At 25.5% G+C, this 23,836-nt stretch overlaps 2 protein-coding genes, 1 long non-coding RNA gene and 1 other non-coding gene across 4 annotated transcripts in view; all 4 read right to left on the bottom strand.

Annotated features, from left to right (window-relative positions):
- Positions 1 to 1,330: 1,330 nt before the first annotated feature.
- On the bottom strand, positions 1,331 to 6,167 carry LOC122508361. Its single transcript, XR_006302222.1, has 10 exons — positions 5,024 to 6,167; positions 4,617 to 4,760; positions 4,254 to 4,382; positions 3,913 to 4,004; positions 3,495 to 3,665; positions 3,149 to 3,242; positions 2,745 to 2,892; positions 2,231 to 2,326; positions 1,957 to 2,010; positions 1,331 to 1,669 (listed from the first exon to the last, which is right to left on the bottom strand). It is a non-coding gene; the product is annotated as an uncharacterized LOC122508361 (long non-coding RNA).
- Positions 6,168 to 6,525: 358 nt separating this feature from the next.
- LOC122508528 (eukaryotic translation initiation factor 4 gamma 3-like) lies at positions 6,526 to 22,345 on the bottom strand. Its single transcript, XM_043621942.1, has 20 exons — positions 22,255 to 22,345; positions 19,592 to 19,621; positions 18,829 to 18,859; positions 17,574 to 17,627; positions 17,098 to 17,286; positions 14,401 to 14,444; positions 13,842 to 14,164; positions 13,314 to 13,526; positions 12,935 to 13,162; positions 12,514 to 12,775; positions 12,142 to 12,239; positions 11,517 to 11,733; positions 11,020 to 11,255; positions 10,426 to 10,598; positions 9,935 to 10,014; positions 9,455 to 9,681; positions 9,008 to 9,124; positions 8,847 to 8,922; positions 8,331 to 8,480; positions 6,526 to 8,191 (listed from the first exon to the last, which is right to left on the bottom strand). Exons 1-20 carry the CDS (start codon positions 22,343 to 22,345, stop codon positions 7,992 to 7,994), a joined length of 3,039 nt encoding a protein of 1,012 aa, XP_043477877.1. The 3' UTR covers positions 6,526 to 7,991.
- LOC122508565 lies at positions 10,829 to 10,987 on the bottom strand. Its single transcript, XR_006302249.1, has one exon. It is a non-coding gene; the product is annotated as a small nucleolar RNA SNORA53 (small nucleolar RNA).
- Positions 21,844 to 23,836, bottom strand: part of LOC122508359 (eukaryotic translation initiation factor 4 gamma 3-like) — a 42,973-nt gene continuing 40,980 nt past the window's right edge. The window contains exon 22 of the mRNA XM_043621651.1: positions 21,844 to 23,809. Within this exon, the coding sequence (XP_043477586.1) occupies positions 23,610 to 23,809 (200 nt within the window). The 3' untranslated portion in view covers positions 21,844 to 23,609. The remainder of the gene's footprint in view (positions 23,810 to 23,836) is intronic.

Raw genomic sequence — 23,836 nt, 5'->3', positions numbered from 1 at the left:
TAATTCTAGCGCGCAACCGCGTAACGACCACACGATGTGTCACACGTTTTGAGTTTTTTTTTAATTAAGAAATTAAGTAACTATTAAGAAGTACTAAATATAAGTACCTAATTATAAAACTCTTATATTATAAAATATTTATAACGTAAACAAAACTTTTAAACCATTTTTTACATTGATTTTTAGGCCAACGCAGAATAAAATCTTTAATAATCGTAAGCGTAACGGTTAGAATAAGTTAAAGAAGGAAAGGTATATTGTTTATCCTTCTCTAACCCATTCTATGCTTTCGGTTACGATTACGGTTCCGGTTAAAGATCTATTCTGCGTTGGCCTTTATGTGGTAAAAATAATGTAAATTTTGAGGTTATGATTGTTATCCCTGTTCTTTGAATATATGCAAGTTCGAAAGTTTTATTGAAAGCTGTCATTTTTAAAGCATTAAAGGTCATCATTTTGTTTACATAAAAATATAAAGTTTGTTTTTATTTATTTCGGTTATTACAAATAAACAGTCTTTATATACTTAAATTAAATTTTCTATGTTCATTAATTAATAATTAAACGTTTTCTTTATATATTATATCTATAAAATATACATTAATATAAAAACCTTATTTTCCTATTCTAAAATTTTTTTATTTTTTTCTTTAAAAAGAAAGTGACTTAATTTATTTACGTTCTTTATATTTATTGAAAAATAATATTAAATAAATAATTATTAATAATATCAAATACACATTCAAAAATTTCTTAGAGTTCTGCGCATGCGCGATATCGTTTTTACGATATATCGATATTTATTTTCGATAACGATATATTTTTAAATATCGATATTACAGATGCAATATCGATAAGCGTAATATCGATATCAAATTTTTTCGATATCCCATCACTACCTTAAGCACACTGAGCCGGCTTGGCGGCTTGCTTTTGTGCTTCTTTCACTCACCACCAGAAGCGTTAGAGTCAAATGCCCGCGAAAAATAAAAAATTTGCCACGTGATCCTTCTTTCTCACCAATTATATTTAAATTAATTAAAATAATTAATGAAGCATGATTTCAATATAATTTAAAAATCTAAATAAAATAGTGTTTTTTAATATTAATTAACAATTTAAATTATTTTTCAGCCAAAGAATTGATACACGCACATTATAATAAATAATTTTTATAGTGAAAAAAGGGCAATTAAAATACCTACAATAATTTAAATATTACAAAGAACTGTTCATTATTTCTTAAAAATTAACTTAAAAATTAACTTTTTGATGTTAATTAAAAAAGAACAACAATTTTAGTATTTCAAGAGTAAGAAAGATTTTATTGTATTTTTTTTTTGTTTTATTACAAAAATTATAAAGTTTCAAACAGTATTGAAAACTAAATGTTTATAAAATAAATAATACTAAATAATAATATGAATAAAAGTAAATTAAAAAAATTAATTATCGTTTACCTTACTTAACTAATTATTACTTTTCTATTCGGTTTTTCTTCTTTCTCAATGCTTTCTTTTGATGTTGATCTTCAGTCTTAAGATTTCTTCTCGGCATTTCTTCATTTTCCCTCAAGTAAATTAAATCCTTGAGTACAAAACGAATTCCAGAATTTGATTTTCCAGAGCCATTATCATTTGCGTTGCTTTGAGACTGCCTTCTTGAAACACTGTAATAAAAAGAAGGAATTATAAATAAAACAATTTGAGATTTTGCGAAATAATATTTAATGTCTTTAAAGCCTCAGCCCTGTTGAGCATTGAAACCAGCATGGAGTAATTTTTATGGTCAATGTTTGTCATCATAATAATCAAATTACTAAATTAATTAACTGAATCTCTCAAACCTCAGTTGATAACAACAATTTTAAATTTTAAGTAATTAAAATAAATTTTATTTTTAATTCATTTTATTTTTGATTCATTTTATTTCTGATTTATTAATTAGAAAGCTTACCTAAAAAAACGTCGATGTAAAATTAACTTTTCTTCCTCAATCCATTTTTTCAATCTGCAAGAAAAAAAAGGAAAATACATTAAACAACCGTGTCACGTAAATCAATGAATATTTTAAACAAAAGTATATCATAATAAAATCAGTATCCTTTTGGCTAAAAATTCACAATGAGTATATAAAATACCCATTTCTTATTTCTTTAAATTTATCATCACACATTTTTCAAAGGGAAATGAAAACATTTAATATAAATGTTAATAATCGGATTATTTACCTTTTTCATTTTTAGAGTTGTTGGTTTAAAAAATATGTTCAGATCAGAAGAAACTTCATTTCTTATGAGTGTCAACAAATTTCTTTTTATATCCCCCTGAAAAATAAATTAAAATCTTCTGTTAATAAATTGAACAACTTTTTGAAATAAATGAAAAATTATAATTAAAAAATATATCAGTATCCTTTTGGCTATGATCCACAAACTTCCATTATTTTTGGAGTTTTCTAATTAAAATTTATCATCATTCGAAAATTATGTATATATTATTATGTAATGCTTCCTCATGGAGGAACGTATAATAATTATGTTTTAATTTATTAATTTAAACGTTTAATTAACGAAGAAATTTGATGAATTTAAAAAGCTAATAACTCTTTGGAAAGAACAACAAAAAATTATATTTAAATGTTGAATACAAAATTTAAAAAAAAGCAAAATAGATTATAGGAAAATAAAACAAAATAAAAACAAAGAAATGGTAAAAATAATTACATAATTAGAAAAATTTTACCTTTAGGAAGATAAGATGATGTTTGCAGTAAACTTCCAGAGATTAATTTCTCCTCTTAACGAAAAAGGATTTGTCATCATAATAAATTTTTCCTTGATTTTTAAACATTTTTCTCCTTATTGTTCTTCTTCTTTTTCTCTATTAATAGCTGAAAACATTTGCAATCGTTACTATTTTTTCAATGAAAGGAAAAAATTAATTAAATATTGACTATCAAAAAATTTCAGATTACAAATTCTCCTCAAAACTTTTCAGTCCACTACTTTCATTTTTAAATAAATCATCACTTGAACAATTAAAAATATTATCGAATTTAAACATTAGATTCTAATTTAAATAAAAAAATTTAATTTCTCGATTTACAGATTTCTAAATAAATTTTAATCGACAATCGAGTAATTTACCTTTTTAACTTTTAGAGTCATCTCTGTAAAAAATTGACCATCTCAGAAAGGGAACAAAATTACTTCGTCTTCTTCCAATCAATTTTTTTATCCTCTGAAAAAGAAATTAATAACTCATTAATTTCACAATTTTCTAAATAAGAATTCACTTAATGTTACAAAAAAATAAAATCAGTATCCTTTTGGCTATGTCCCACAAACTTCCCATTTTTTTAGGAGTTTTCGAAAAAATGTCTAATCATCATTTGAAGATTATTTATAAGTTGTAATTATTAATTTAAATATTAAGAAAATAAAAATAGACAAAATGTAAAATAGTAAAAATAAATAATTAGGAAAATTATACCTTTAAGAAGATAAGATTGTGATGCTTTCAAGTTATTTCCCGACTGTCAGAGTTCTATTTCTTCTCGTAACTAAAGAGAAATGGACATCACAATAAATTTTGTTTTGATTTTTTGTGCTTCTATTCTTTTTTTTCTTTTTTTCCTTTGTTTCTTCTCCGCTTCATCATTGGCTGAAAATATTTTCAATTGTTACTATTTTTTCAAAGAAAGGAAAAAATTCATTGAATCTAAACTATCAAAAAATTTCAGATTACAAAATCTCTTCAAAACTTTTCAGTCCACTACTTTCATTTTTAAATAAATCATCACTTGAACAACTACTTAATACTGTCGAATTTCAAAACAAAAAAAAAAAAATTAAAAGGAAAAATTTCTTGATTTACAAATTTTTAAATAAATTATAATTGTATAACACACCTTTTTAATTTTTAGTCATCGCTGTAAAAAAAGTGACCATCCCAGAAAAGAAATAAAATTACTTCGTCTCCTTCCAGCGAATTTTCTATCATCTGAAAAAGAAATTAATAACTTATCAATCTCACAATTTTCCAAATAAATATTAATTTAAAGATACAAGAAAATAAAATCAGTATCCTTTTGGCTATGTCCCATAAACTTCCCATTCTTTTAGGAGTTATCGAATAAATGAAGAATCATCATTAAAAAATTACGTTAAATAATTTATATTCCACTGTTTATAATCTTCAAAATAATTTACAACTTTTTTAAAAAATTAAATTACAGTGAATAACACTTACGGAAAATAATTCTTTTCCACTCCTGTGGTTTCTTCGTATTTCATCCACAAAAGATGGAAATTAATTTCTGCATCACGAAGAATAAATCTCATAGAATTGTTTTCATATAGCACGATCCATTGAAAACTACTGAAACAAAAATATTTATAATTAATAAAAGAAAATTGGAGATTAGAAATTAATTTCTATTTGAAATAAAATAGCTTCAGAATTTTTTTTAACAATCACGTCTAATCAGAAACTCCAGTCTGGCATGACAATTAAGTGTCATCATAACAATTATTTTTAAAATAATTTAGAATTTAATTTATAATTTAAAATTATCAAAAATAAAAAACGAGTCTACAAAATTCGTTCACTTACATTTTTTCCACTGATAAAAATTCATCTGATTTGTTGCTTCTTCTTCTTGTTGTCTCCCTTCCTTGAACAATTAAGTAAAATAGTCTTCAATCAATTGTTTCTTCATTAATAAAATTATTTCCATGTTTCACGTTCCATTGAAAACTGAAACAAAAATGTTTATAATTAATAAAAGAAAATTGGGGATTAAAAATTAATTTCTTTTTAATAAAATAGCTTCAGAATTTTTTTCAACAATCACGACTAATCAGAAACTCCAGTCTGGCATGACAATTAAGTATCATCAGAACAATTTTTTTAAAATAATTTAGAATTCAGAATTTACAATTTACAATTTTCAATTAACAATATTTATAATTTAAAATAATCAAAAATAAAAAAAAAATCTGTTAAATTCGTTCACTTACATTTTCGCCAGTGATTTGTCGCGTTTGCTTCTTGTTTCCCTTTCGCAAACAATAAGTAAAATAGTCCTGAATCAATTTTCTCTTCATGTAAATAAAACTTATTTCCTATTTGTATGGCAAATTTCTTCTCCTTTCTATAAATCTGTAATTTTTCTTATCGTACATAATAAAAAAAAAATCCTGAAAAAAATAATATTAGAAATACTTCTTTACAAAAGAATGTAAAATACAAAGGAAAGGTTTCTTTTGAAGCAACAAACACTTGCTTTCGTTGGAGGAAAACTTGGAAATTACGGAAATCATTTTTCAAAAAAAAAGACTACAAATGGAGTTCGTTTTTTTTTATTTTTTTATATAGATATGATTTTTATATAATGTTTACGCGTGTGTATGTGTTTATTTTTTTTTCTCTGAATTCTTAGCATTATTTTTTGTTTATTTATACATGTATATATTTATACATACATATATATATAAATATATAATATCTACATATTTATATATTTATATACACATATATTCAGCGATTCGCAGCGACGAGATAAACAGTATCGCAAAAAAATTGTGTTTTCTTTTTATTCATTTTTTTTCTTTTATATCCTCCCTCTTCTTTTGTGAATTATTTTCTCACAAAAAAAGATTCTCTCAACAGGTCCTCTTTCATTTATTTCTTTTTTTTTCTTTTATCCATCACTTCACTTACAATTGTCCATTTATTATTTACAACAACAACCTTTCAAAATTTTTTTTTTTCCTTTTTTATTTTATTCACTATTTACTTCACCTATCCACAAAAATTATCAACAAACTGTTCCTCCCCACATATATAAATTATTATAATTTTCAATTGCCTACCATTCTTCGATAAGAGATTTATTCCCTCGAAATATTTTTTGTAACATTCTATAGAATGTGCACAAATTCACAAGGAATAAATCATTTTAAGATAATTTTTTCCTAGATTCGCTCTCTCTTTTTAAGATACACATTTATTCCTCAGCATAAATTCAGCATCAGCAATAATATTATTAATTAATAATAATATTAATAATATTTATTAATAATAATAATTAATAATTAATAATAATTAATAATAATATAATAAGAATAATAATAATTAATCATAATATAATATTTCAATAATAATTAATAATTTCTAAAAAAAAAAAAAAAATTAAAATATCGGAGATATATTTTTACTAATAGCAAAAATTTAACGATTCTTTTTTTTAAAAACAAACTAAAAACTTGACGAAGGAAAATTCTTTTAAAAATACTCTGTTTCTCTCTGTAAATACGCTCGGGGGAAAAAAATCATTCTTTACATCTACACGCAACTTGTACATATTCGGTTCCAAGTTTACACGGAAATAAGCTGCCGATTTTTTTATTTTTACTTTTCTTTCTTTTAAAGGGAATTATATTGTGGATATATATTCATTTTTCATTTAAATATCTGCACGCATACCCCCGCCCCCTGACACAAGAGATTTACGGTACTGTGAAGAATAGAAATAATTTATTTTAACAATCTCTACAGAATACGGCACTGCAGTGATGAGCACTTATTATTATAGTTTGAAAAGTTTTTTGCTGCGACGCAGCTTATTTACATGTGAACACGGTTTTTATATCTTCATCATTATCATCATCATCATCATCGTCAAGACTATTATAATCCAAGTTAAAAAGTAAAACCACCATTTTTCACGAAGGCTTTACTCTTCGAGGAAAAAATATCTTCTTTCTTTTTAATTAAAAAAAAAAAGCTCACGATTATTTTTTTTATTAACGCAGACATTCAATATCCACGCTTTTGCAACTCTATTTGCTTTTTCTTTAATTATAAATAACTCGTTTTTTGTTTTATTTTATTCTTTTTTTTCATTTAAAAAATAGTAGAGCCTTTGACGCGACTGCGAATTGAGGAAATAAAAATTTACGCGGTCGATAAATTGGTTTTTGTTTTGTGTGTCGTTCTCACCCATTTTTTAAATCTTTCTATTCGCAAAAAATCACGATCGCTCCTCTTAAAAGTTACAATATAATATATATATTTATATATAAGATCATATTCGCAATATTTATAAATAATTAATTCTGTTATGTTCGTTTACAGTAATAGGAAGAATCATCTTTCTCAGACTTGGTTATCAATAGCTTCGTGTACGCGCATGTAAAGACCGTGCTTTTTTTCATTTTTTTGTTTGTTTTCGTCTTACCTACAAATATAAGGATTTTACACGATTTTAATATCCCGATTATCTAAAAGTTTATGTAGCAAGTACTTCTGTCGATGTGCGATATCGTTTTTGAAAAAAAATTTTGAAATGTTACCGCGGCTTTAATTGAATTTGACGATTGTAAATAAACGCGAGTCCTATAGAAACGAAAAAAAGCCACGAAAACATTTCAGAAAAAAACTTCACTTTTAAAAACACGATATCATTTTCAGTTTTTGTTTGTTTTTTTTCTCATTTCTTTATTTAAACTTTAAACCTTTGTTTTTTTAAATCAATTATATATAATAATTATCTTGCAGTTATTTCTGTATTAATAGTTAATATTTTTTTTTTATCTTCATTTATGTATAGCGTATCGCAAATACGGAAATTCAGTGTAACCGTTGATTTGCCTCGACTTTGTCTTCGGCTTTTTTTTATGTCCTAGGCTATAATACACATCTCGGCACAATCACTTATTCCATTGTCTTTTTAAGATAAATGTGTCCATTTTAAAAAATAAAAAAAAAACAACTGCAATTTTGGCCACTTCTAAGAAATTGAGTTAAAGTTAAATTTTTATCGAGTCTTGGTAAAAATTCTCATAAGTCTTTTAGCACTTATAAATTGCGAAAAAACGCACTTTCCTGAAAATGTGTTTCACAATTATATTCAGGAATAAAGAGTAAAACTCACGTCACGTTGGCATTGGGTCAAAAACTCTCCATTTAAAACACTGACAATATTTAACGCACTTGAGTTGACGTTTCTTCTTCAGAAACTTCTTCGGCTTCCTTCAATGATGTGAAAAAGCATGTGAGTGCTTTTAAAGCTACTGCCTTTCCTTCACGTTCAGCTGCATCGTCATTCGTTTCCCACGAGATGAAAGACTCAAAGGAAATTACATTGTCCTCACATAATTTATCAAAAATGTTTAAAAGCAGCCCTGTTTGAACAAAAAAACATTATTGGTTAAAATAGTAATAATAATTTACTACTGAGAGTAAATAGAAAAGAAATTCTTTTTTTTTACTTGAACTATATGAAACATATTTTTTAAATATAGAAAATCTAATAAAACTCACCAGGGGGGAATTCTAATTTATTTGCAAATGACTGAGCAGCGAACAGACATTGCAATTCTAATTTTTCATTCGCATCGACGAACCTATGTATCAGCGTTTGCAAACCTTGGAATATTTCAGGCTTGAAGTCGTGTCTTTGTTTATTACAAACTGAAACATGAAAAATTTTCCTTTAAAAAATATTTTTACTAAAAATTTATAATTAACAAAACGAAAATAAACTTTTTTTTCTTTCTTTGATAATCGAAACATATAACTGAATAAAAAGAGTAAAAAAATAATTTTAATAACAAATTAAAAATTTATTTTAATTATCAAAACGAAAATAAACTTTATTCCTTCCTTAATAATAAAAAAACTGAATAAAAAAAATAATTTTAATAACCAACAAATAGTAATAAGTGAAAATTATAAAAATTACAAATTAAAAATATAGGAATCTGAAGAGTTAAAATATAAAAAATTAAAAGAGTTGCATGAAAGTAAGGCATAAATTGCATAAATATTATTACTAACCAGTGGATACTTCCAAAATGGCAGTCATGAGAACTCGAATAAATTGTGGCTCAAGAACTTTGTCTGAAATATTATTCTGTAACAGAAAAATATTTTTTTATTAGCAAATCAATTCTCTATTATCAAAAAAAGTAAATTGTTATTAATTTTAAAGAACGCACCTTCGCCCAATTAACAACATCATCAACTATGTTATTGCTAGTCTTCATCAATTTTACAAGGTGATCATGAATTTGTTCAAAACATGAAAACTTCTCTTCTGCGAGTGCTTGTAATTTCTGCAAAAAAATTAGAAAATATCATTCAAAATTCGTCTAAAAAAAATGAAAAAAGTATTAAACTATTTACAAATGTCAGTATCCTTTTGGCTAAAAAATGCATATAGGTTAAAACCTCACTTATTTACACAAAAAGTTTTCATCATCAAATATAAAATAAAAGCAATTAATTTAATAAATAATATTAAAATATTAATATTATTATATTTTTTAAATTATATTATAATTATATTATTAATTTAATAATTTAGAACTAATTTAATTAATTTAAAATGATAACGAAGTGTGAATTAATTATTTACCAGAAACTTTAAATAGAAAAACACTTACATAATTCTTGATGATTTCATCAATATTTTCTCGTTCTCCATTAATAAGATCACTTATTTGGAGTTTACTACGAAGCCACTTTTCAACAAGGAATTCTGGTTCACAAATTGTAGAAATTTTTGAGAATAATTCACCTACTAATTTCCCACTTTGACCTGTACTTCTCAAATTAGCCAAGGTAATGGGCAATTCCGCAAGCGGATGAGTTTCGTCAATTACAAGGTGAACTGAAAAAATGCGCAAAATAAAAGAAATTATAAATAAGATTCGATTTTAAAAATTATTAAAATACGTTAATAATTTGCTTTGAAAAGCATCAGCCCTGTTGAGCATTGAAACCAGCATGGAATAATTTTTATGGTCAATATTTGTCATCATAATAATTATGTTACTTAATAATTAAATACATAATTAGAATTATATACATAAATACATAATTTACAAAAAGATCTTATTAAGAGAATAAAGAATACAACTTACCCAAAATGTCGGCGAAGTAAGACAGGATTTTCGGAATATCAATTATTAAATCATCGACTGATTCAAGAATTTCACCAAATCTGAAAAAAATTTTACTCGTGAAATCTTTGTCAATTACTAAAAAAAATTATAGTTAAGTATTAAAAAATACAATCAGTATCCTTTTGGCTAAAAATTCACAATGAGTATAATATACACATTTCTTATTTTAGAAAAAATTTTCATCATACATTTTTCCAAAAAATAAACTAAATCAATGGTCTTTTATTTTCTATTGCTAACAATAATGATTTTTTCCCTTATAAATATAAATATTGTTCCATTTTTAAAAAATTTCTTAGTTTTTAAAAGAACCCACCAAAAATTGAATTTTACAACAATTTTCTACCAGTAGAATTATAGTTTTTTTTTTAAATTTTCTAAAAATTTGAATAAAATTTCTAAAATTTTAAGCTTTATCAAATAAGAGTTGGAGATTTAAAATCACTTACCCTTTTCGGAAGTCGTTCAAAGTAATTGATTTCTTGGTGATAAGGAAGGACAATAGTTTCGATACTGATTCACGTGCATTGACAGATTTCTCGAGAACTTCGTTAACTATTTCGCGAACCACTGCTGGCAATTGTGAAGTTGGGAAATGTTGTTTAACTTCGAGTACAACATCCTGTAGAAAAAAAGATTCTCTATTAGAAATCAACTACTAATTTAATAGAAAAATGAATAAATATTTACAATAGAAGCAAAATAAAGTAAACATAAAAAAAATGAAATAAAAACTTGAAAATATTGTTTTAAAAATATTTATTTCCAAATAATTACTTTTTTTATTTTGAATGCGATTTTTCCGAGTTAAAAATGAATGAAATTAAAATTCATAAATTGAGTATTAATTTTCCTGTCCACTTTTTGGTTCACTTTGAACTTTTTAACCCAAAAAATGAGTTTTTTTGTCGTGCAAAGTATTGAAAGCAAAAAGAAGGTATTGCATATTCTAGCACACCAATGACTCAAGCATCTCCTTGGAATATCAGAGATGGATCTAAGGAGCGTGCGGAAATAATGAAAAAAACATTTCCATTACTTACTTCACCATTGCCCTCGGTGATATATTCCTCGACGAACATATGAACAATTTTTTGGAGTTCATCAAATGATTTTTCTGGTTTATTACTAATAGAGGTAGGTTGTGGAGCTGGTTTGCTCTGAGGAGGCATTGTGACACTTTGACTTCTTCCACTGTCAAGTGGAGGAATTCCCTCTCTAGTCAAGGAACCACTACTACTTAATTGGTAGCTACTGCCATTTCGCGAACTTCTACCATCTGAAAAATGTCGATCAACAAATCACAAAGTATTCCAGATAGAAAATTAAATTCTATAAATTCATAAACTTTGTCAGTATCCTTTTGGCTATGTCCCATAAACTTCCCTTTGGGAGTTATCGAATAAATAATATATCATCACGAAAATATAAAAAATTGATAATTTTGACAAATTATTTTCCATTATTTATTAACTATTTATTATTATACTTTTTTTATTTAAAAGAAAAAATATATTTAAGAATATTTCACGTTTCTTACCATAAGCGGATTTGTAGTCAGTTCTGCCACATTCTCGTGGTCCCATCGACTTTGATCCAGAAAGTTGGAGTGGATTACGTTTTTCTTGATCAAACGATGAAATATTTTCTAGGGCTGAAAATTTATTCTGCATCTTTGTGGATCCTACAGAAGGAATATTCTTATTCCACATAGTATAAGTATTCCTATTTCCTAATTGAAGATCGTCCATTAGAGGCTGTAATAAAAGAAGAAAACAAAGAATTGTTAAAAATTTGAAACAACTAATTCAAACAGAAATTTTTTCCAAGTAAAATAATTGCATCAGAATTTTTTAACAATCACGTTTTTATCAGAAACTCCAGTCTGGCATGACAATTAAGTATCATCACAATACAATTATTAAAATTTATTACCAACACTTTAACATTTGATTTATTTATCAACAATTCTAAATTGAAGCTAAAATTAATTTCTACACTCATTTATAAATTTAATTTTCATTACGACTATAAATATGAATTATCAATAAATTAAAAAAAATAATTGCTTTCTGATAGAAGTAGTTTACTTATTTATTAATAAAAGCAAAGGAATTTTTGCAAGACTATTCTTTTTTAAATATAAAATAAATTAAAATACTTACAGGTTTAGTTTTTAGTTTCGAAGTATCACAAGAGTATGAAGCTCTCGATCGAACTGGCTGACTCCAACCACCATCTTCGGAAGACCCTGCCATTCCACCTGAAAATATAAACATTCCATTAACCAAACTATAAAAACAAACTGCAAATTTATCCTTAATTTTTAATAATTCCATCAGAATTTTTTTAAACAATCACCTCTAGTCAGAAACTCCAGTCTGGCATGACATTAAGTATCATCACAACAATTTAGTTTGTATATTTAGAAATTAAACAAAAGTTTTCTTAAATTATTTAATTATAGTAGGAAAAAATTAAAGTAGAAAGAATCGAATTTTAATACCATTAGAATAATTCTATTTGATGATACTTACGATTTCTTCGTCGGTCAACGTTCCGATCATCTTTTCGTGGGGTATTAAGAGGAATATTGAGTTGGGCATCTAATCGTTCGGTTTCTGCCTCTTTTTGAATTTGGTCCATTGTCTTAGGATTACTGTCATCTCTCCTTGGCACCCATTTATTCGCCCTTAAGTCAATTACATCTTGGAGCATAAAACAAACTCTGAAATTAATTTTTCCAGGGCCTTTATCATTTGCGATGCCCTGTATTTGAATAAAATATTCATTCAATTCCTGAAAAAAAGAAAAAAAAACAATTAAAATCCAGAGAACAATGTAAACTGCTCAATTTTTTTAACGTAAACAATTAAAACAAACGGACAAAAAAATAAAAAATAAATGGACACATTTAGATGAAAAACAGAAGGAAATAGAGTGAAATTTTCTACTTACGTCTTTAGATTCCAATCTTTTTCCTACTGTCGTTAACAATATACACAAACATTCCAAATTATTTTCATCACGGAATTGTAATAAATGATTTATACAGAAAAGCATAATATTCTTTTTCAACATTCCTTGTTTAAAAAGTTCTCCAATGAACCTTATGTTACCAACAGACTTCATGCGTATCCTCCTCTCTTCCTCTTCACAGAATAATATTAATTCTTTCTTCTTTTCCTGTAATTTAATAAAAATAACAATATTAATAACAAATAAAATTTTTCTGATTCTATAATTATAAATTCTCTATATTTTCCATAATTAAGATTTCAAGAATTATGTATTCAAGAAACTACTAAATAATAAAGAAACAAGTATTCAAACTTACAGGATCTGTACATTCTTCAATTTCCTTAGCTTTCGTCTCTCTCATATCACCATTGTCGGATTCCTTTTGGAATTCATGTTGACAACGAGTGATAATTAATTTCCTAAAGTTCGCCGTTGTTGAATCAGATGGATCCGTACCGGAAACTTGCATCATGGCAAGTTCCTTACACATAAGTGCGTATTCCGCGGAAAAAATAGGTTCTTTAATTGCCTGCAAATAGAAAACAAAAAAATTAGTCAACAAAAAAAAACACGTAGAAAATTAAGAAAATAAAACAAAATTTAAAATATTCAGAATTTTTTTCAACAATCAGACCTGATCAGAAACTCCAGTCTGGCATGACATTAAAGTATCATCATTTATTTGTTAAATCATTCTTACAATTATAATTAGATTTTTTTCACAATTTTCAAAAAATTCTAGTTTTGTTTTTATTTTTCTTTTTCGAAATTTTTAATTTAATATAAAATATTATTTATATATTTTCAATTTAATTTATATACATAATATTATTGATAATATTACCTTTTCGAAGACAAGATTAATCACACGCTCCATTCTTTCCTTGGTATCAATGTTCAACGCTCTCACTTGACTAACCAATGTGTCGAATTTTTGAAGCGTTAATTTATTGAGCACACTACGAACTTTTTTAGCGAGAGATTCGGTTTTAGCTTCCTCAACATCAATGTCGCTACCCTTTAGTCTTGTCGGTTTCCACGCATTCTCCGCTTCTCGAAGTTTAACTTCTTCTCGTAACGAGGGGGAAATAGGCATCGCCATATTTGGTTTATTTGATGGACTTGGTTTTTCAGAATTGTTTTTCCTATTCAGTCCATCCCTTTTACCTGTAAATAAATCATGATTTGAAATATTACGGAGTGAATATAAATATAATTAAATGTATATGGGGCATTCCACTCCAAGTTGGAAATCATTTTGTTTTTGCATCTTTTGTTAATGAAAATTTTTGTTTTCACACGTAGTTTTTTAATAAAAATATGAAAAAAAATGTTTGTTAAAAATTTACGATAAGATTTAAAAACAACAATTAGACAAGGGTTAAAAATTGTTAATTCAGTACTAGTTTCTTGCAAAAAATTTTGAAGAAAATTGATCAATTCATACCTTGTTAAAAATAAAATTTAAAAAAAAAAAATTTTAAATCTTATCTTATCTTATCGTAATTTTTTAACAAAAATTTTTTTCTTATTTTTATTAAAAACGTCCAATTTGATCAATTTTTGGCATTTCAAAAAAAAAATTTACGTAAAAAACGTAATTTTTCAAAAATCTGTATCTCTTAAATCGTTTTATGAAAAAAATCATGGTAACTCGCATTTCAACAAGCACAGAAAGAAAAGAAAATTTGAAAAAAATTTGAGTTGCAAAACCAAATTGATTTACGATTTGGCGTGGAATGTCCCATATAAATGTAAATAAATATAAATTCGATTGAGTATTGTCGTTAAAGATAAACCGATATATTGTCTGGTTCCAAAATTAATTAAGTAATTAAGTTTCGTTTAGAAAAAACTATATACGTGAGAATATTATTCATGAAGGCTGCATGATACGCTAATCTTATCTCTTTTAGATTACGAGCCAAAAATTATATATAATAACATTTTTAAATTCGCAACCATGACTCAAAATAAGCTTGGATTTTTTTTCTGCAAGAATTCTAAAGTTATTTTTCCATCGCATATTTATTTACAAAAACAAATATTTTGATCTACCCACAGACAGTTGGAAACAATGAATTCATGTATGGAAAAAGGGTAAAAAGACAAATTTCTTGAGTCTAGAGTGAAAATTTATATTATAATAAATTAATTATTGTTCCTTGTAAATAAAATGTAACAAACCTTAATTCTTAGGTGTCTGATGGTTAAAAAATTGGCAAACGAAGAAGAATTGTAATGTGTTGCCCAAAACAAAATCTGATGAGCAAAAATTCAGAAAGGCATGTTTAATAAAGATGAATTCAAGTTTTATTCTTAAAAATCATTGAAATTTATGTTAAACACAACATTATCTGTGCAAAAATACACTTTAATAAAATTAACAGAATAACTTTTCTTCACAAAACCTTAAGGCGGTGTCAAAGTCGATTGGATTTTTGCATTGAGCTTTAATGGAAAAATCGCATCGACTTTGACACCGCCTTAAGCTAGTGATGGGATATCGATATTAAATATCGGAACATATCGATATCTATGTCACGATAATCGATATTTTAATATCGATATTAACGTTTTGATATATCGTTACCGTTATCGATAAAATTTTTAATATCGATAATTCTAGCGCGCAACCGCGTAACGACCACACGATGTGTCACACGTTTTGAGTTTTTTTTTAATTAAGAAATTAAGTAACTATTAAGAAGTACTAAATATAAGTACCTAATTATAAAACTCTTATATTATAAAATATTTATAACGTAAACAAAACTTTTAAACCATTTTTTACATTGATTTTTAGGCCAACGCAGAATAAAATCTTTAATAATCGTAAGCGTAACGGTTAGAATAAGTTAAAGAAGGAAAGGTATATTGTTTATCCTTCTCTAACCCATTCTATGCTTTCGGTTACGATTACGGTTCCGGTTAAAGATCTATTCTGCGTTGGCCTTTATGTGGTAAAAATAATGTAAATTTTGAGGTTATGATTGTTATCCCTGTTCTTTGAATATATGCAAGTTCGAAAGTTTTATTGAAAGCTGTCATTTTTAAAGCATTAAAGGTCATCATTTTGTTTACATAAAAATATAAAGTTTGTTTTTATTTATTTCGGTTATTACAAATAAACAGTCTTTATATACTTAAATTAAATTTTCTATGTTCATTAATTAATAATTAAACGTTTTCTTTATATATTATATCTATAAAATATACATTAATATAAAAACCTTATTTTCCTATTCTAAAATTTTTTTATTTTTTTCTTTAAAAAGAAAGTGACTTAATTTATTTACGTTCTTTATATTTATTGAAAAATAATATTAAATAAATAATTATTAATAATATCAAATACACATTCAAAAATTTCTTAGAGTTCTGCGCATGCGCGATATCGTTTTTACGATATATCGATATTTATTTTCGATAACGATATATTTTTAAATATCGATATTACAGATGCAATATCGATAAGCGTAATATCGATATCAAATTTTTTCGATATCCCATCACTACCTTAAGCACACTGAGCCGGCTTGGCGGCTTGCTTTTGTGCTTCTTTCACTCACCACCAGAAGCGTTAGAGTCAAATGCCCGCGAAAAATAAAAAATTTGCCACGTGATCCTTCTTTCTCACCAATTATATTTAAATTAATTAAAATAATTAATGAAGCATGATTTCAATATAATTTAAAAATCTAAATAAAATAGTGTTTTTTAATATTAATTAACAATTTAAATTATTTTTCAGCCAAAGAATTGATACACGCACATTATAATAAATAATTTTTATAGTGAAAAAAGGGCAATTAAAATACCTACAATAATTTAAATATTACAAAGAACTGTTCATTATTTCTTAAAAATTAACTTAAAAATTAACTTTTTGATGTTAATTAAAAAAGAACAACAATTTTAGTATTTCAAGAGTAAGAAAGATTTTATTGTATTTTTTTTTTGTTTTATTACAAAAATTATAAAGTTTCAAACAGTATTGAAAACTAAATGTTTATAAAATAAATAATACTAAATAATAATATGAATAAAAGTAAATTAAAAAAATTAATTATCGTTTACCTTACTTAACTAATTATTACTTTTCTATTCGGTTTTTCTTCTTTCTCAATGCTTTCTTTTGATGTTGATCTTCAGTCTTAAGATTTCTTCTCGGCATTTCTTCATTTTCCCTCAAGTAAATTAAATCCTTGAGTACAAAACGAATTCCAGAATTTGATTTTCCAGAGCCATTATCATTTGCGTTGCTTTGAGACTGCCTTCTTGAAACACTGTAATAAAAAGAAGGAATTATAAATAAAACAATTTGAGATTTTGCGAAATAATATTTAATGTCTTTAAAGCCTCAGCCCTGTTGAGCATTGAAACCAGCATGGAGTAATTTTTATGGTCAATGTTTGTCATCATAATAATCAAATTACTAAATTAATTAACTGAATCTCTCAAACCTCAGTTGATAACAACAATTTTAAATTTTAAGTAATTAAAATAAATTTTATTTTTAATTCATTTTATTTTTGATTCATTTTATTTCTGATTTATTAATTAGAAAGCTTACCTAAAAAAACGTCGATGTAAAATTAACTTTTCTTCCTCAATCCATTTTTTCAATCTGCAAGAAAAAAAAGGAAAATACATTAAACAACCGTGTCACGTAAATCAATGAATATTTTAAACAAAAGTATATCATAATAAAATCAGTATCCTTTTGGCTAAAAATTCACAATGAGTATATAAAATACCCATTTCTTATTTCTTTAAATTTATCATCACACATTTTTCAAAGGGAAATGAAAACATTTAATATAAATGTTAATAATCGGATTATTTACCTTTTTCATTTTTAGAGTTGTTGGTTTAAAAAATATGTTCAGATCAGAAGAAACTTCATTTCTTATGAGTGTCAACAAATTTCTTTTTATATCCCCCTGAAAAATAAATTAAAATCTTCTGTTAATAAATTGAACAACTTTTTGAAATAAATGAAAAATTATAATTAAAAAATATATCAGTATCCTTTTGGCTATGATCCACAAACTTCCATTATTTTTGGAGTTTTCTAATTAAAATTTATCATCATTCGAAAATTATGTATATATTATTATGTAATGCTTCCTCATGGAGGAACGTATAATAATTATGTTTTAATTTATTAATTTAAACGTTTAATTAACGAAGAAATTTGATGAATTTAAAAAGCTAATAACTCTTTGGAAAGAACAACAAAAAATTATATTTAAATGTTGAATACAAAATTTAAAAAAAAGCAAAATAGATTATAGGAAAATAAAACAAAATAAAAACAAAGAAATGGTAAAAATAATTACATAATTAGAAAAATTTTACCTTTAGGAAGATAAGATGATGTTTGCAGTAAACTTCCAGAGATTAATTTCTCCTCTTAACGAAAAAGGATTTGTCATCATAATAAATTTTTCCTTGATTTTTAAACATTTTTCTCCTTATTGTTCTTCTTCTTTTTCTCTATTAATAGCTGAAAACATTTGCAATCGTTACTATTTTTTCAATGAAAGGAAAAAATTAATTAAATATTGACTATCAAAAAATTTCAGATTACAAATTCTCCTCAAAACTTTTCAGTCCACTACTTTCATTTTTAAATAAATCATCACTTGAACAATTAAAAATATTATCGAATTTAAACATTAGATTCTAATTTAAATAAAAAAATTTAATTTCTCGATTTACAGATTTCTAAATAAATTTTAATCGACAATCGAGTAATTTACCTTTTTAACTTTTAGAGTCATCTCTGTAAAAAATTGACCATCTCAGAAAGGGAACAAAATTACTTCGTCTTCTTCCAATCAATTTTTTTATCCTCTGAAAAAGAAATTAATAACTCATTAATTTCACAATTTTCTAAATAAGAATTCACTTAATGTTACAAAAAAATAAAATCAGTATCCTTTTGGCTATGTCCCACAAACTTCCCATTTTTTTAGGAGTTTTCGAAAAAATGTCTAATCATCATTTGAAGATTATTTATAAGTTGTAATTATTAATTTAAATATTAAGAAAATAAAAATAGACAAAATGTAAAATAGTAAAAATAAATAATTAGGAAAATTATACCTTTAAGAAGATAAGATTGTGATGCTTTCAAGTTATTTCCCGACTGTCAGAGTTCTATTTCTTCTCGTAACTAAAGAGAAATGGACATCACAATAAATTTTGTTTTGATTTTTTGTGCTTCTATTCTTTTTTTTCTTTTTTTCCTTTGTTTCTTCTCCGCTTCATCATTGGCTGAAAATATTTTCAATTGTTACTATTTTTTCAAAGAAAGGAAAAAATTCATTGAATCTAAACTATCAAAAAATTTCAGATTACAAAATCTCTTCAAAACTTTTCAGTCCACTACTTTCATTTTTAAATAAATCATCACTTGAACAACTACTTAATACTGTCGAATTTCAAAACAAAAAAAAAAAAATTAAAAGGAAAAATTTCTTGATTTACAAATTTTTAAATAAATTATAATTGTATAACACACCTTTTTAATTTTTAGTCATCGCTGTAAAAAAAGTGACCATCCCAGAAAAGAAATAAAATTACTTCGTCTCCTTCCAGCGAATTTTCTATCATCTGAAAAAGAAATTAATAACTTATCAATCTCACAATTTTCCAAATAAATATTAATTTAAAGATACAAGAAAATAAAATCAGTATCCTTTTGGCTATGTCCCATAAACTTCCCATTCTTTTAGGAGTTATCGAATAAATGAAGAATCATCATTAAAAAATTACGTTAAATAATTTATATTCCACTGTTTATAATCTTCAAAATAATTTACAACTTTTTTAAAAAATTAAATTACAGTGAATAACACTTACGGAAAATAATTCTTTTCCACTCCTGTGGTTTCTTCGTATTTCATCCACAAAAGATGGAAATTAATTTCTGCATCACGAAGAATAAATCTCATAGAATTGTTTTCATATAGCACGATCCATTGAAAACTACTGAAACAAAAATATTTATAATTAATAAAAGAAAATTGGAGATTAGAAATTAATTTCTATTTGAAATAAAATAGCTTCAGAATTTTTTTTAACAATCACGTCTAATCAGAAACTCCAGTCTGGCATGACAATTAAGTGTCATCATAACAATTATTTTTAAAATAATTTAGAATTTAATTTATAATTTAAAATTATCAAAAATAAAAAACGAGTCTACAAAATTCGTTCACTTACATTTTTTCCACTGATAAAAATTCATCTGATTTGTTGCTTCTTCTTCTTGTTGTCTCCCTTCCTTGAACAATTAAGTAAAATAGTCTTCAATCAATTGTTTCTTCATTAATAAAATTATTTCCATGTTTCACGTTCCATTGAAAACTGAAACAAAAATGTTTATAATTAATAAAAGAAAATTGGGGATTAAAAATTAATTTCTTTTTAATAAAATAGCTTCAGAATTTTTTTCAACAATCACGACTAATCAGAAACTCCAGTCTGGCATGACAATTAAGTATCATCAGAACAATTTTTTTAAAATAATTTAGAATTCAGAATTTACAATTTACAATTTTCAATTAACAATATTTATAATTTAAAATAATCAAAAATAAAAAAAAAATCTGTTAAATTCGTTCACTTACATTTTCGCCAGTGATTTGTCGCGTTTGCTTCTTGTTTCCCTTTCGCAAACAATAAGTAAAATAGTCCTGAATCAATTTTCTCTTCATGTAAATAAAACTTATTTCCTATTTGTATGGCAAATTTCTTCTCCTTTCTATAAATCTGTAATTTTTCTTATCGTACATAATAAAAAAAAAATCCTGAAAAAAATAATATTAGAAATACTTCTTTACAAAAGAATGTAAAATACAAAGGAAAGGTTTCTTTTGAAGCAACAAACACTTGCTTTCGTTGGAGGAAAACTTGGAAATTACGGAAATCATTTTTCAAAAAAAAAGACTACAAATGGAGTTCGTTTTTTTTTATTTTTTTATATAGATATGATTTTTATATAATGTTTACGCGTGTGTATGTGTTTATTTTTTTTTCTCTGAATTCTTAGCATTATTTTTTGTTTATTTATACATGTATATATTTATACATACATATATATATAAATATATAATATCTACATATTTATATATTTATATACACATATATTCAGCGATTCGCAGCGACGAGATAAACAGTATCGCAAAAAAATTGTGTTTTCTTTTTATTCATTTTTTTTCTTTTATATCCTCCCTCTTCTTTTGTGAATTATTTTCTCACAAAAAAAGATTCTCTCAACAGGTCCTCTTTCATTTATTTCTTTTTTTTTCTTTTATCCATCACTTCACTTACAATTGTCCATTTATTATTTACAACAACAACCTTTCAAAATTTTTTTTTTTCCTTTTTTATTTTATTCACTATTTACTTCACCTATCCACAAAAATTATCAACAAACTGTTCCTCCCCACATATATAAATTATTATAATTTTCAATTGCCTACCATTCTTCGATAAGAGATTTATTCCCTCGAAATATTTTTTGTAACATTCTATAGAATGTGCACAAATTCACAAGGAATAAATCATTTTAAGATAATTTTTTCCTAGATTCGCTCTCTCTTTTTAAGATACACATTTATTCCTCAGCATAAATTCAGCATCAGCAATAATATTATTAATTAATAATAATATTAATAATATTTATTAATAATAATAATTAATAATTAATAATAATTAATAATAATATAATAAGAATAATAATAATTAATCATAATATAATATTTCAATAATAATTAATAATTTCTAAAAAAAAAAAAAAAAATTAAAATATCGGAGATATATTTTTACTAATAGCAAAAATTTAACGATTCTTTTTTTTAAAAACAAACTAAAAACTTGACGAAGGAAAATTCTTTTAAAAATACTCTGTTTCTCTCTGTAAATACGCTCGGGGGAAAAAAATCATTCTTTACATCTACACGCAACTTGTACATATTCGGTTCCAAGTTTACACGGAAATAAGCTGCCGATTTTTTTATTTTTACTTTTCTTTCTTTTAAAGGGAATTATATTGTGGATATATATTCATTTTTCATTTAAATATCTGCACGCATACCCCCGCCCCCTGACACAAGAGATTTACGGTACTGTGAAGAATAGAAATAATTTATTTTAACAATCTCTACAGAATACGGCACTGCAGTGATGAGCACTTATTATTATAGTTTGAAAAGTTTTTTGCTGCGACGCAGCTTATTTACATGTGAACACGGTTTTTATATCTTCATCATTATCATCATCATCATCATCGTCAAGACTATTATAATCCAAGTTAAAAAGTAAAACCACCATTTTTCACGAAGGCTTTACTCTTCGAGGAAAAAATATCTTCTTTCTTTTTAATTAAAAAAAAAAAGCTCACGATTATTTTTTTTATTAACGCAGACATTCAATATCCACGCTTTTGCAACTCTATTTGCTTTTTCTTTAATTATAAATAACTCGTTTTTTGTTTTATTTTATTCTTTTTTTTCATTTAAAAAATAGTAGAGCCTTTGACGCGACTGCGAATTGAGGAAATAAAAATTTACGCGGTCGATAAATTGGTTTTTGTTTTGTGTGTCGTTCTCACCCATTTTTTAAATCTTTCTATTCGCAAAAAATCACGATCGCTCCTCTTAAAAGTTACAATATAATATATATATTTATATATAAGATCATATTCGCAATATTTATAAATAATTAATTCTGTTATGTTCGTTTACAGTAATAGGAAGAATCATCTTTCTCAGACTTGGTTATCAATAGCTTCGTGTACGCGCATGTAAAGACCGTGCTTTTTTTCATTTTTTTGTTTGTTTTCGTCTTACCTACAAATATAAGGATTTTACACGATTTTAATATCCCGATTATCTAAAAGTTTATGTAGCAAGTACTTCTGTCGATGTGCGATATCGTTTTTGAAAAAAAATTTTGAAATGTTACCGCGGCTTTAATTGAATTTGACGATTGTAAATAAACGCGAGTCCTATAGAAACGAAAAAAAGCCACGAAAACATTTCAGAAAAAAACTTCACTTTTAAAAACACGATATCATTTTCAGTTTTTGTTTGTTTTTTTTCTCATTTCTTTATTTAAACTTTAAACCTTTGTTTTTTTAAATCAATTATATATAATAATTATCTTGCAGTTATTTCTGTATTAATAGTTAATATTTTTTTTTTATCTTCATTTATGTATAGCGTATCGCAAATACGGAAATTCAGTGTAACCGTTGATTTGCCTCGACTTTGTCTTCGGCTTTTTTTTATGTCCTAGGCTATAATACACATCTCGGCACAATCACTTATTCCATTGTCTTTTTAAGATAAATGTGTCCATTTTAAAAAATAAAAAAAAAACAACTGCAATTTTGGCCACTTCTAAGAAATTGAGTTAAAGTTAAATTTTTATCGAGTCTTGGTAAAAATTCTCATAAGTCTTTTAGCACTTATAAATTGCGAAAAAACGCACTTTCCTGAAAATGTGTTTCACAATTATATTCAGGAATAAAGAGTAAAACTCACGTCACGTTGGCATTGGGTCAAAAACTCTCCATTTAAAACACTGACAATATTTAACGCACTTGAGTTGACGTTTCTTCTTCAGAAACTTCTTCGGCTTCCTTCAATGATGTGAAAAAGCATGTGAGTGCTTTTAAAGCTACTGCCTTTCCTTCACGTTCAGCTGCATCGTCATTCGTTTCCCACGAGATGAAAGACTCAAAGGAAATTACATTGTCCTCACATAATTTATCAAAAATGTTTAAAAGCAGCCCTGTTTGAACAAAAAAACATTATTGGT

This window comes from Leptopilina heterotoma, unplaced genomic scaffold (genome assembly GCF_015476425.1).
Source record: "Leptopilina heterotoma isolate Lh14 unplaced genomic scaffold, ASM1547642v1 Lhet_54, whole genome shotgun sequence".
Lineage (NCBI taxonomy): Eukaryota > Metazoa > Arthropoda > Insecta > Hymenoptera > Figitidae > Leptopilina > Leptopilina heterotoma.
Note: the sequence above shows the minus strand (reverse complement) of the source record. Positions and strands in the feature narration are given on the sequence as shown.

Excerpts from the sequence above, each read along its gene's own strand:
- LOC122508528 (XM_043621942.1), bottom strand. The coding sequence starts at position 22,345 with ATGGTGGTTTTACTTTTTAACTTGGATTATAATAGTCTTGACGATGAT. Across the intron at positions 14,445-17,097 it reads AAGAAAAACCGAATAGAAAA|GTATGAATTGATCAATTTTC; the intron begins GTAATAATTAGT and ends ATTTTTAACAAG. Across the intron at positions 9,682-9,934 it reads TTACTTCGCCGACATTTTGG|TTCACCTTGTAATTGACGAA; the intron begins GTAAGTTGTATT and ends GCATTTTTTCAG.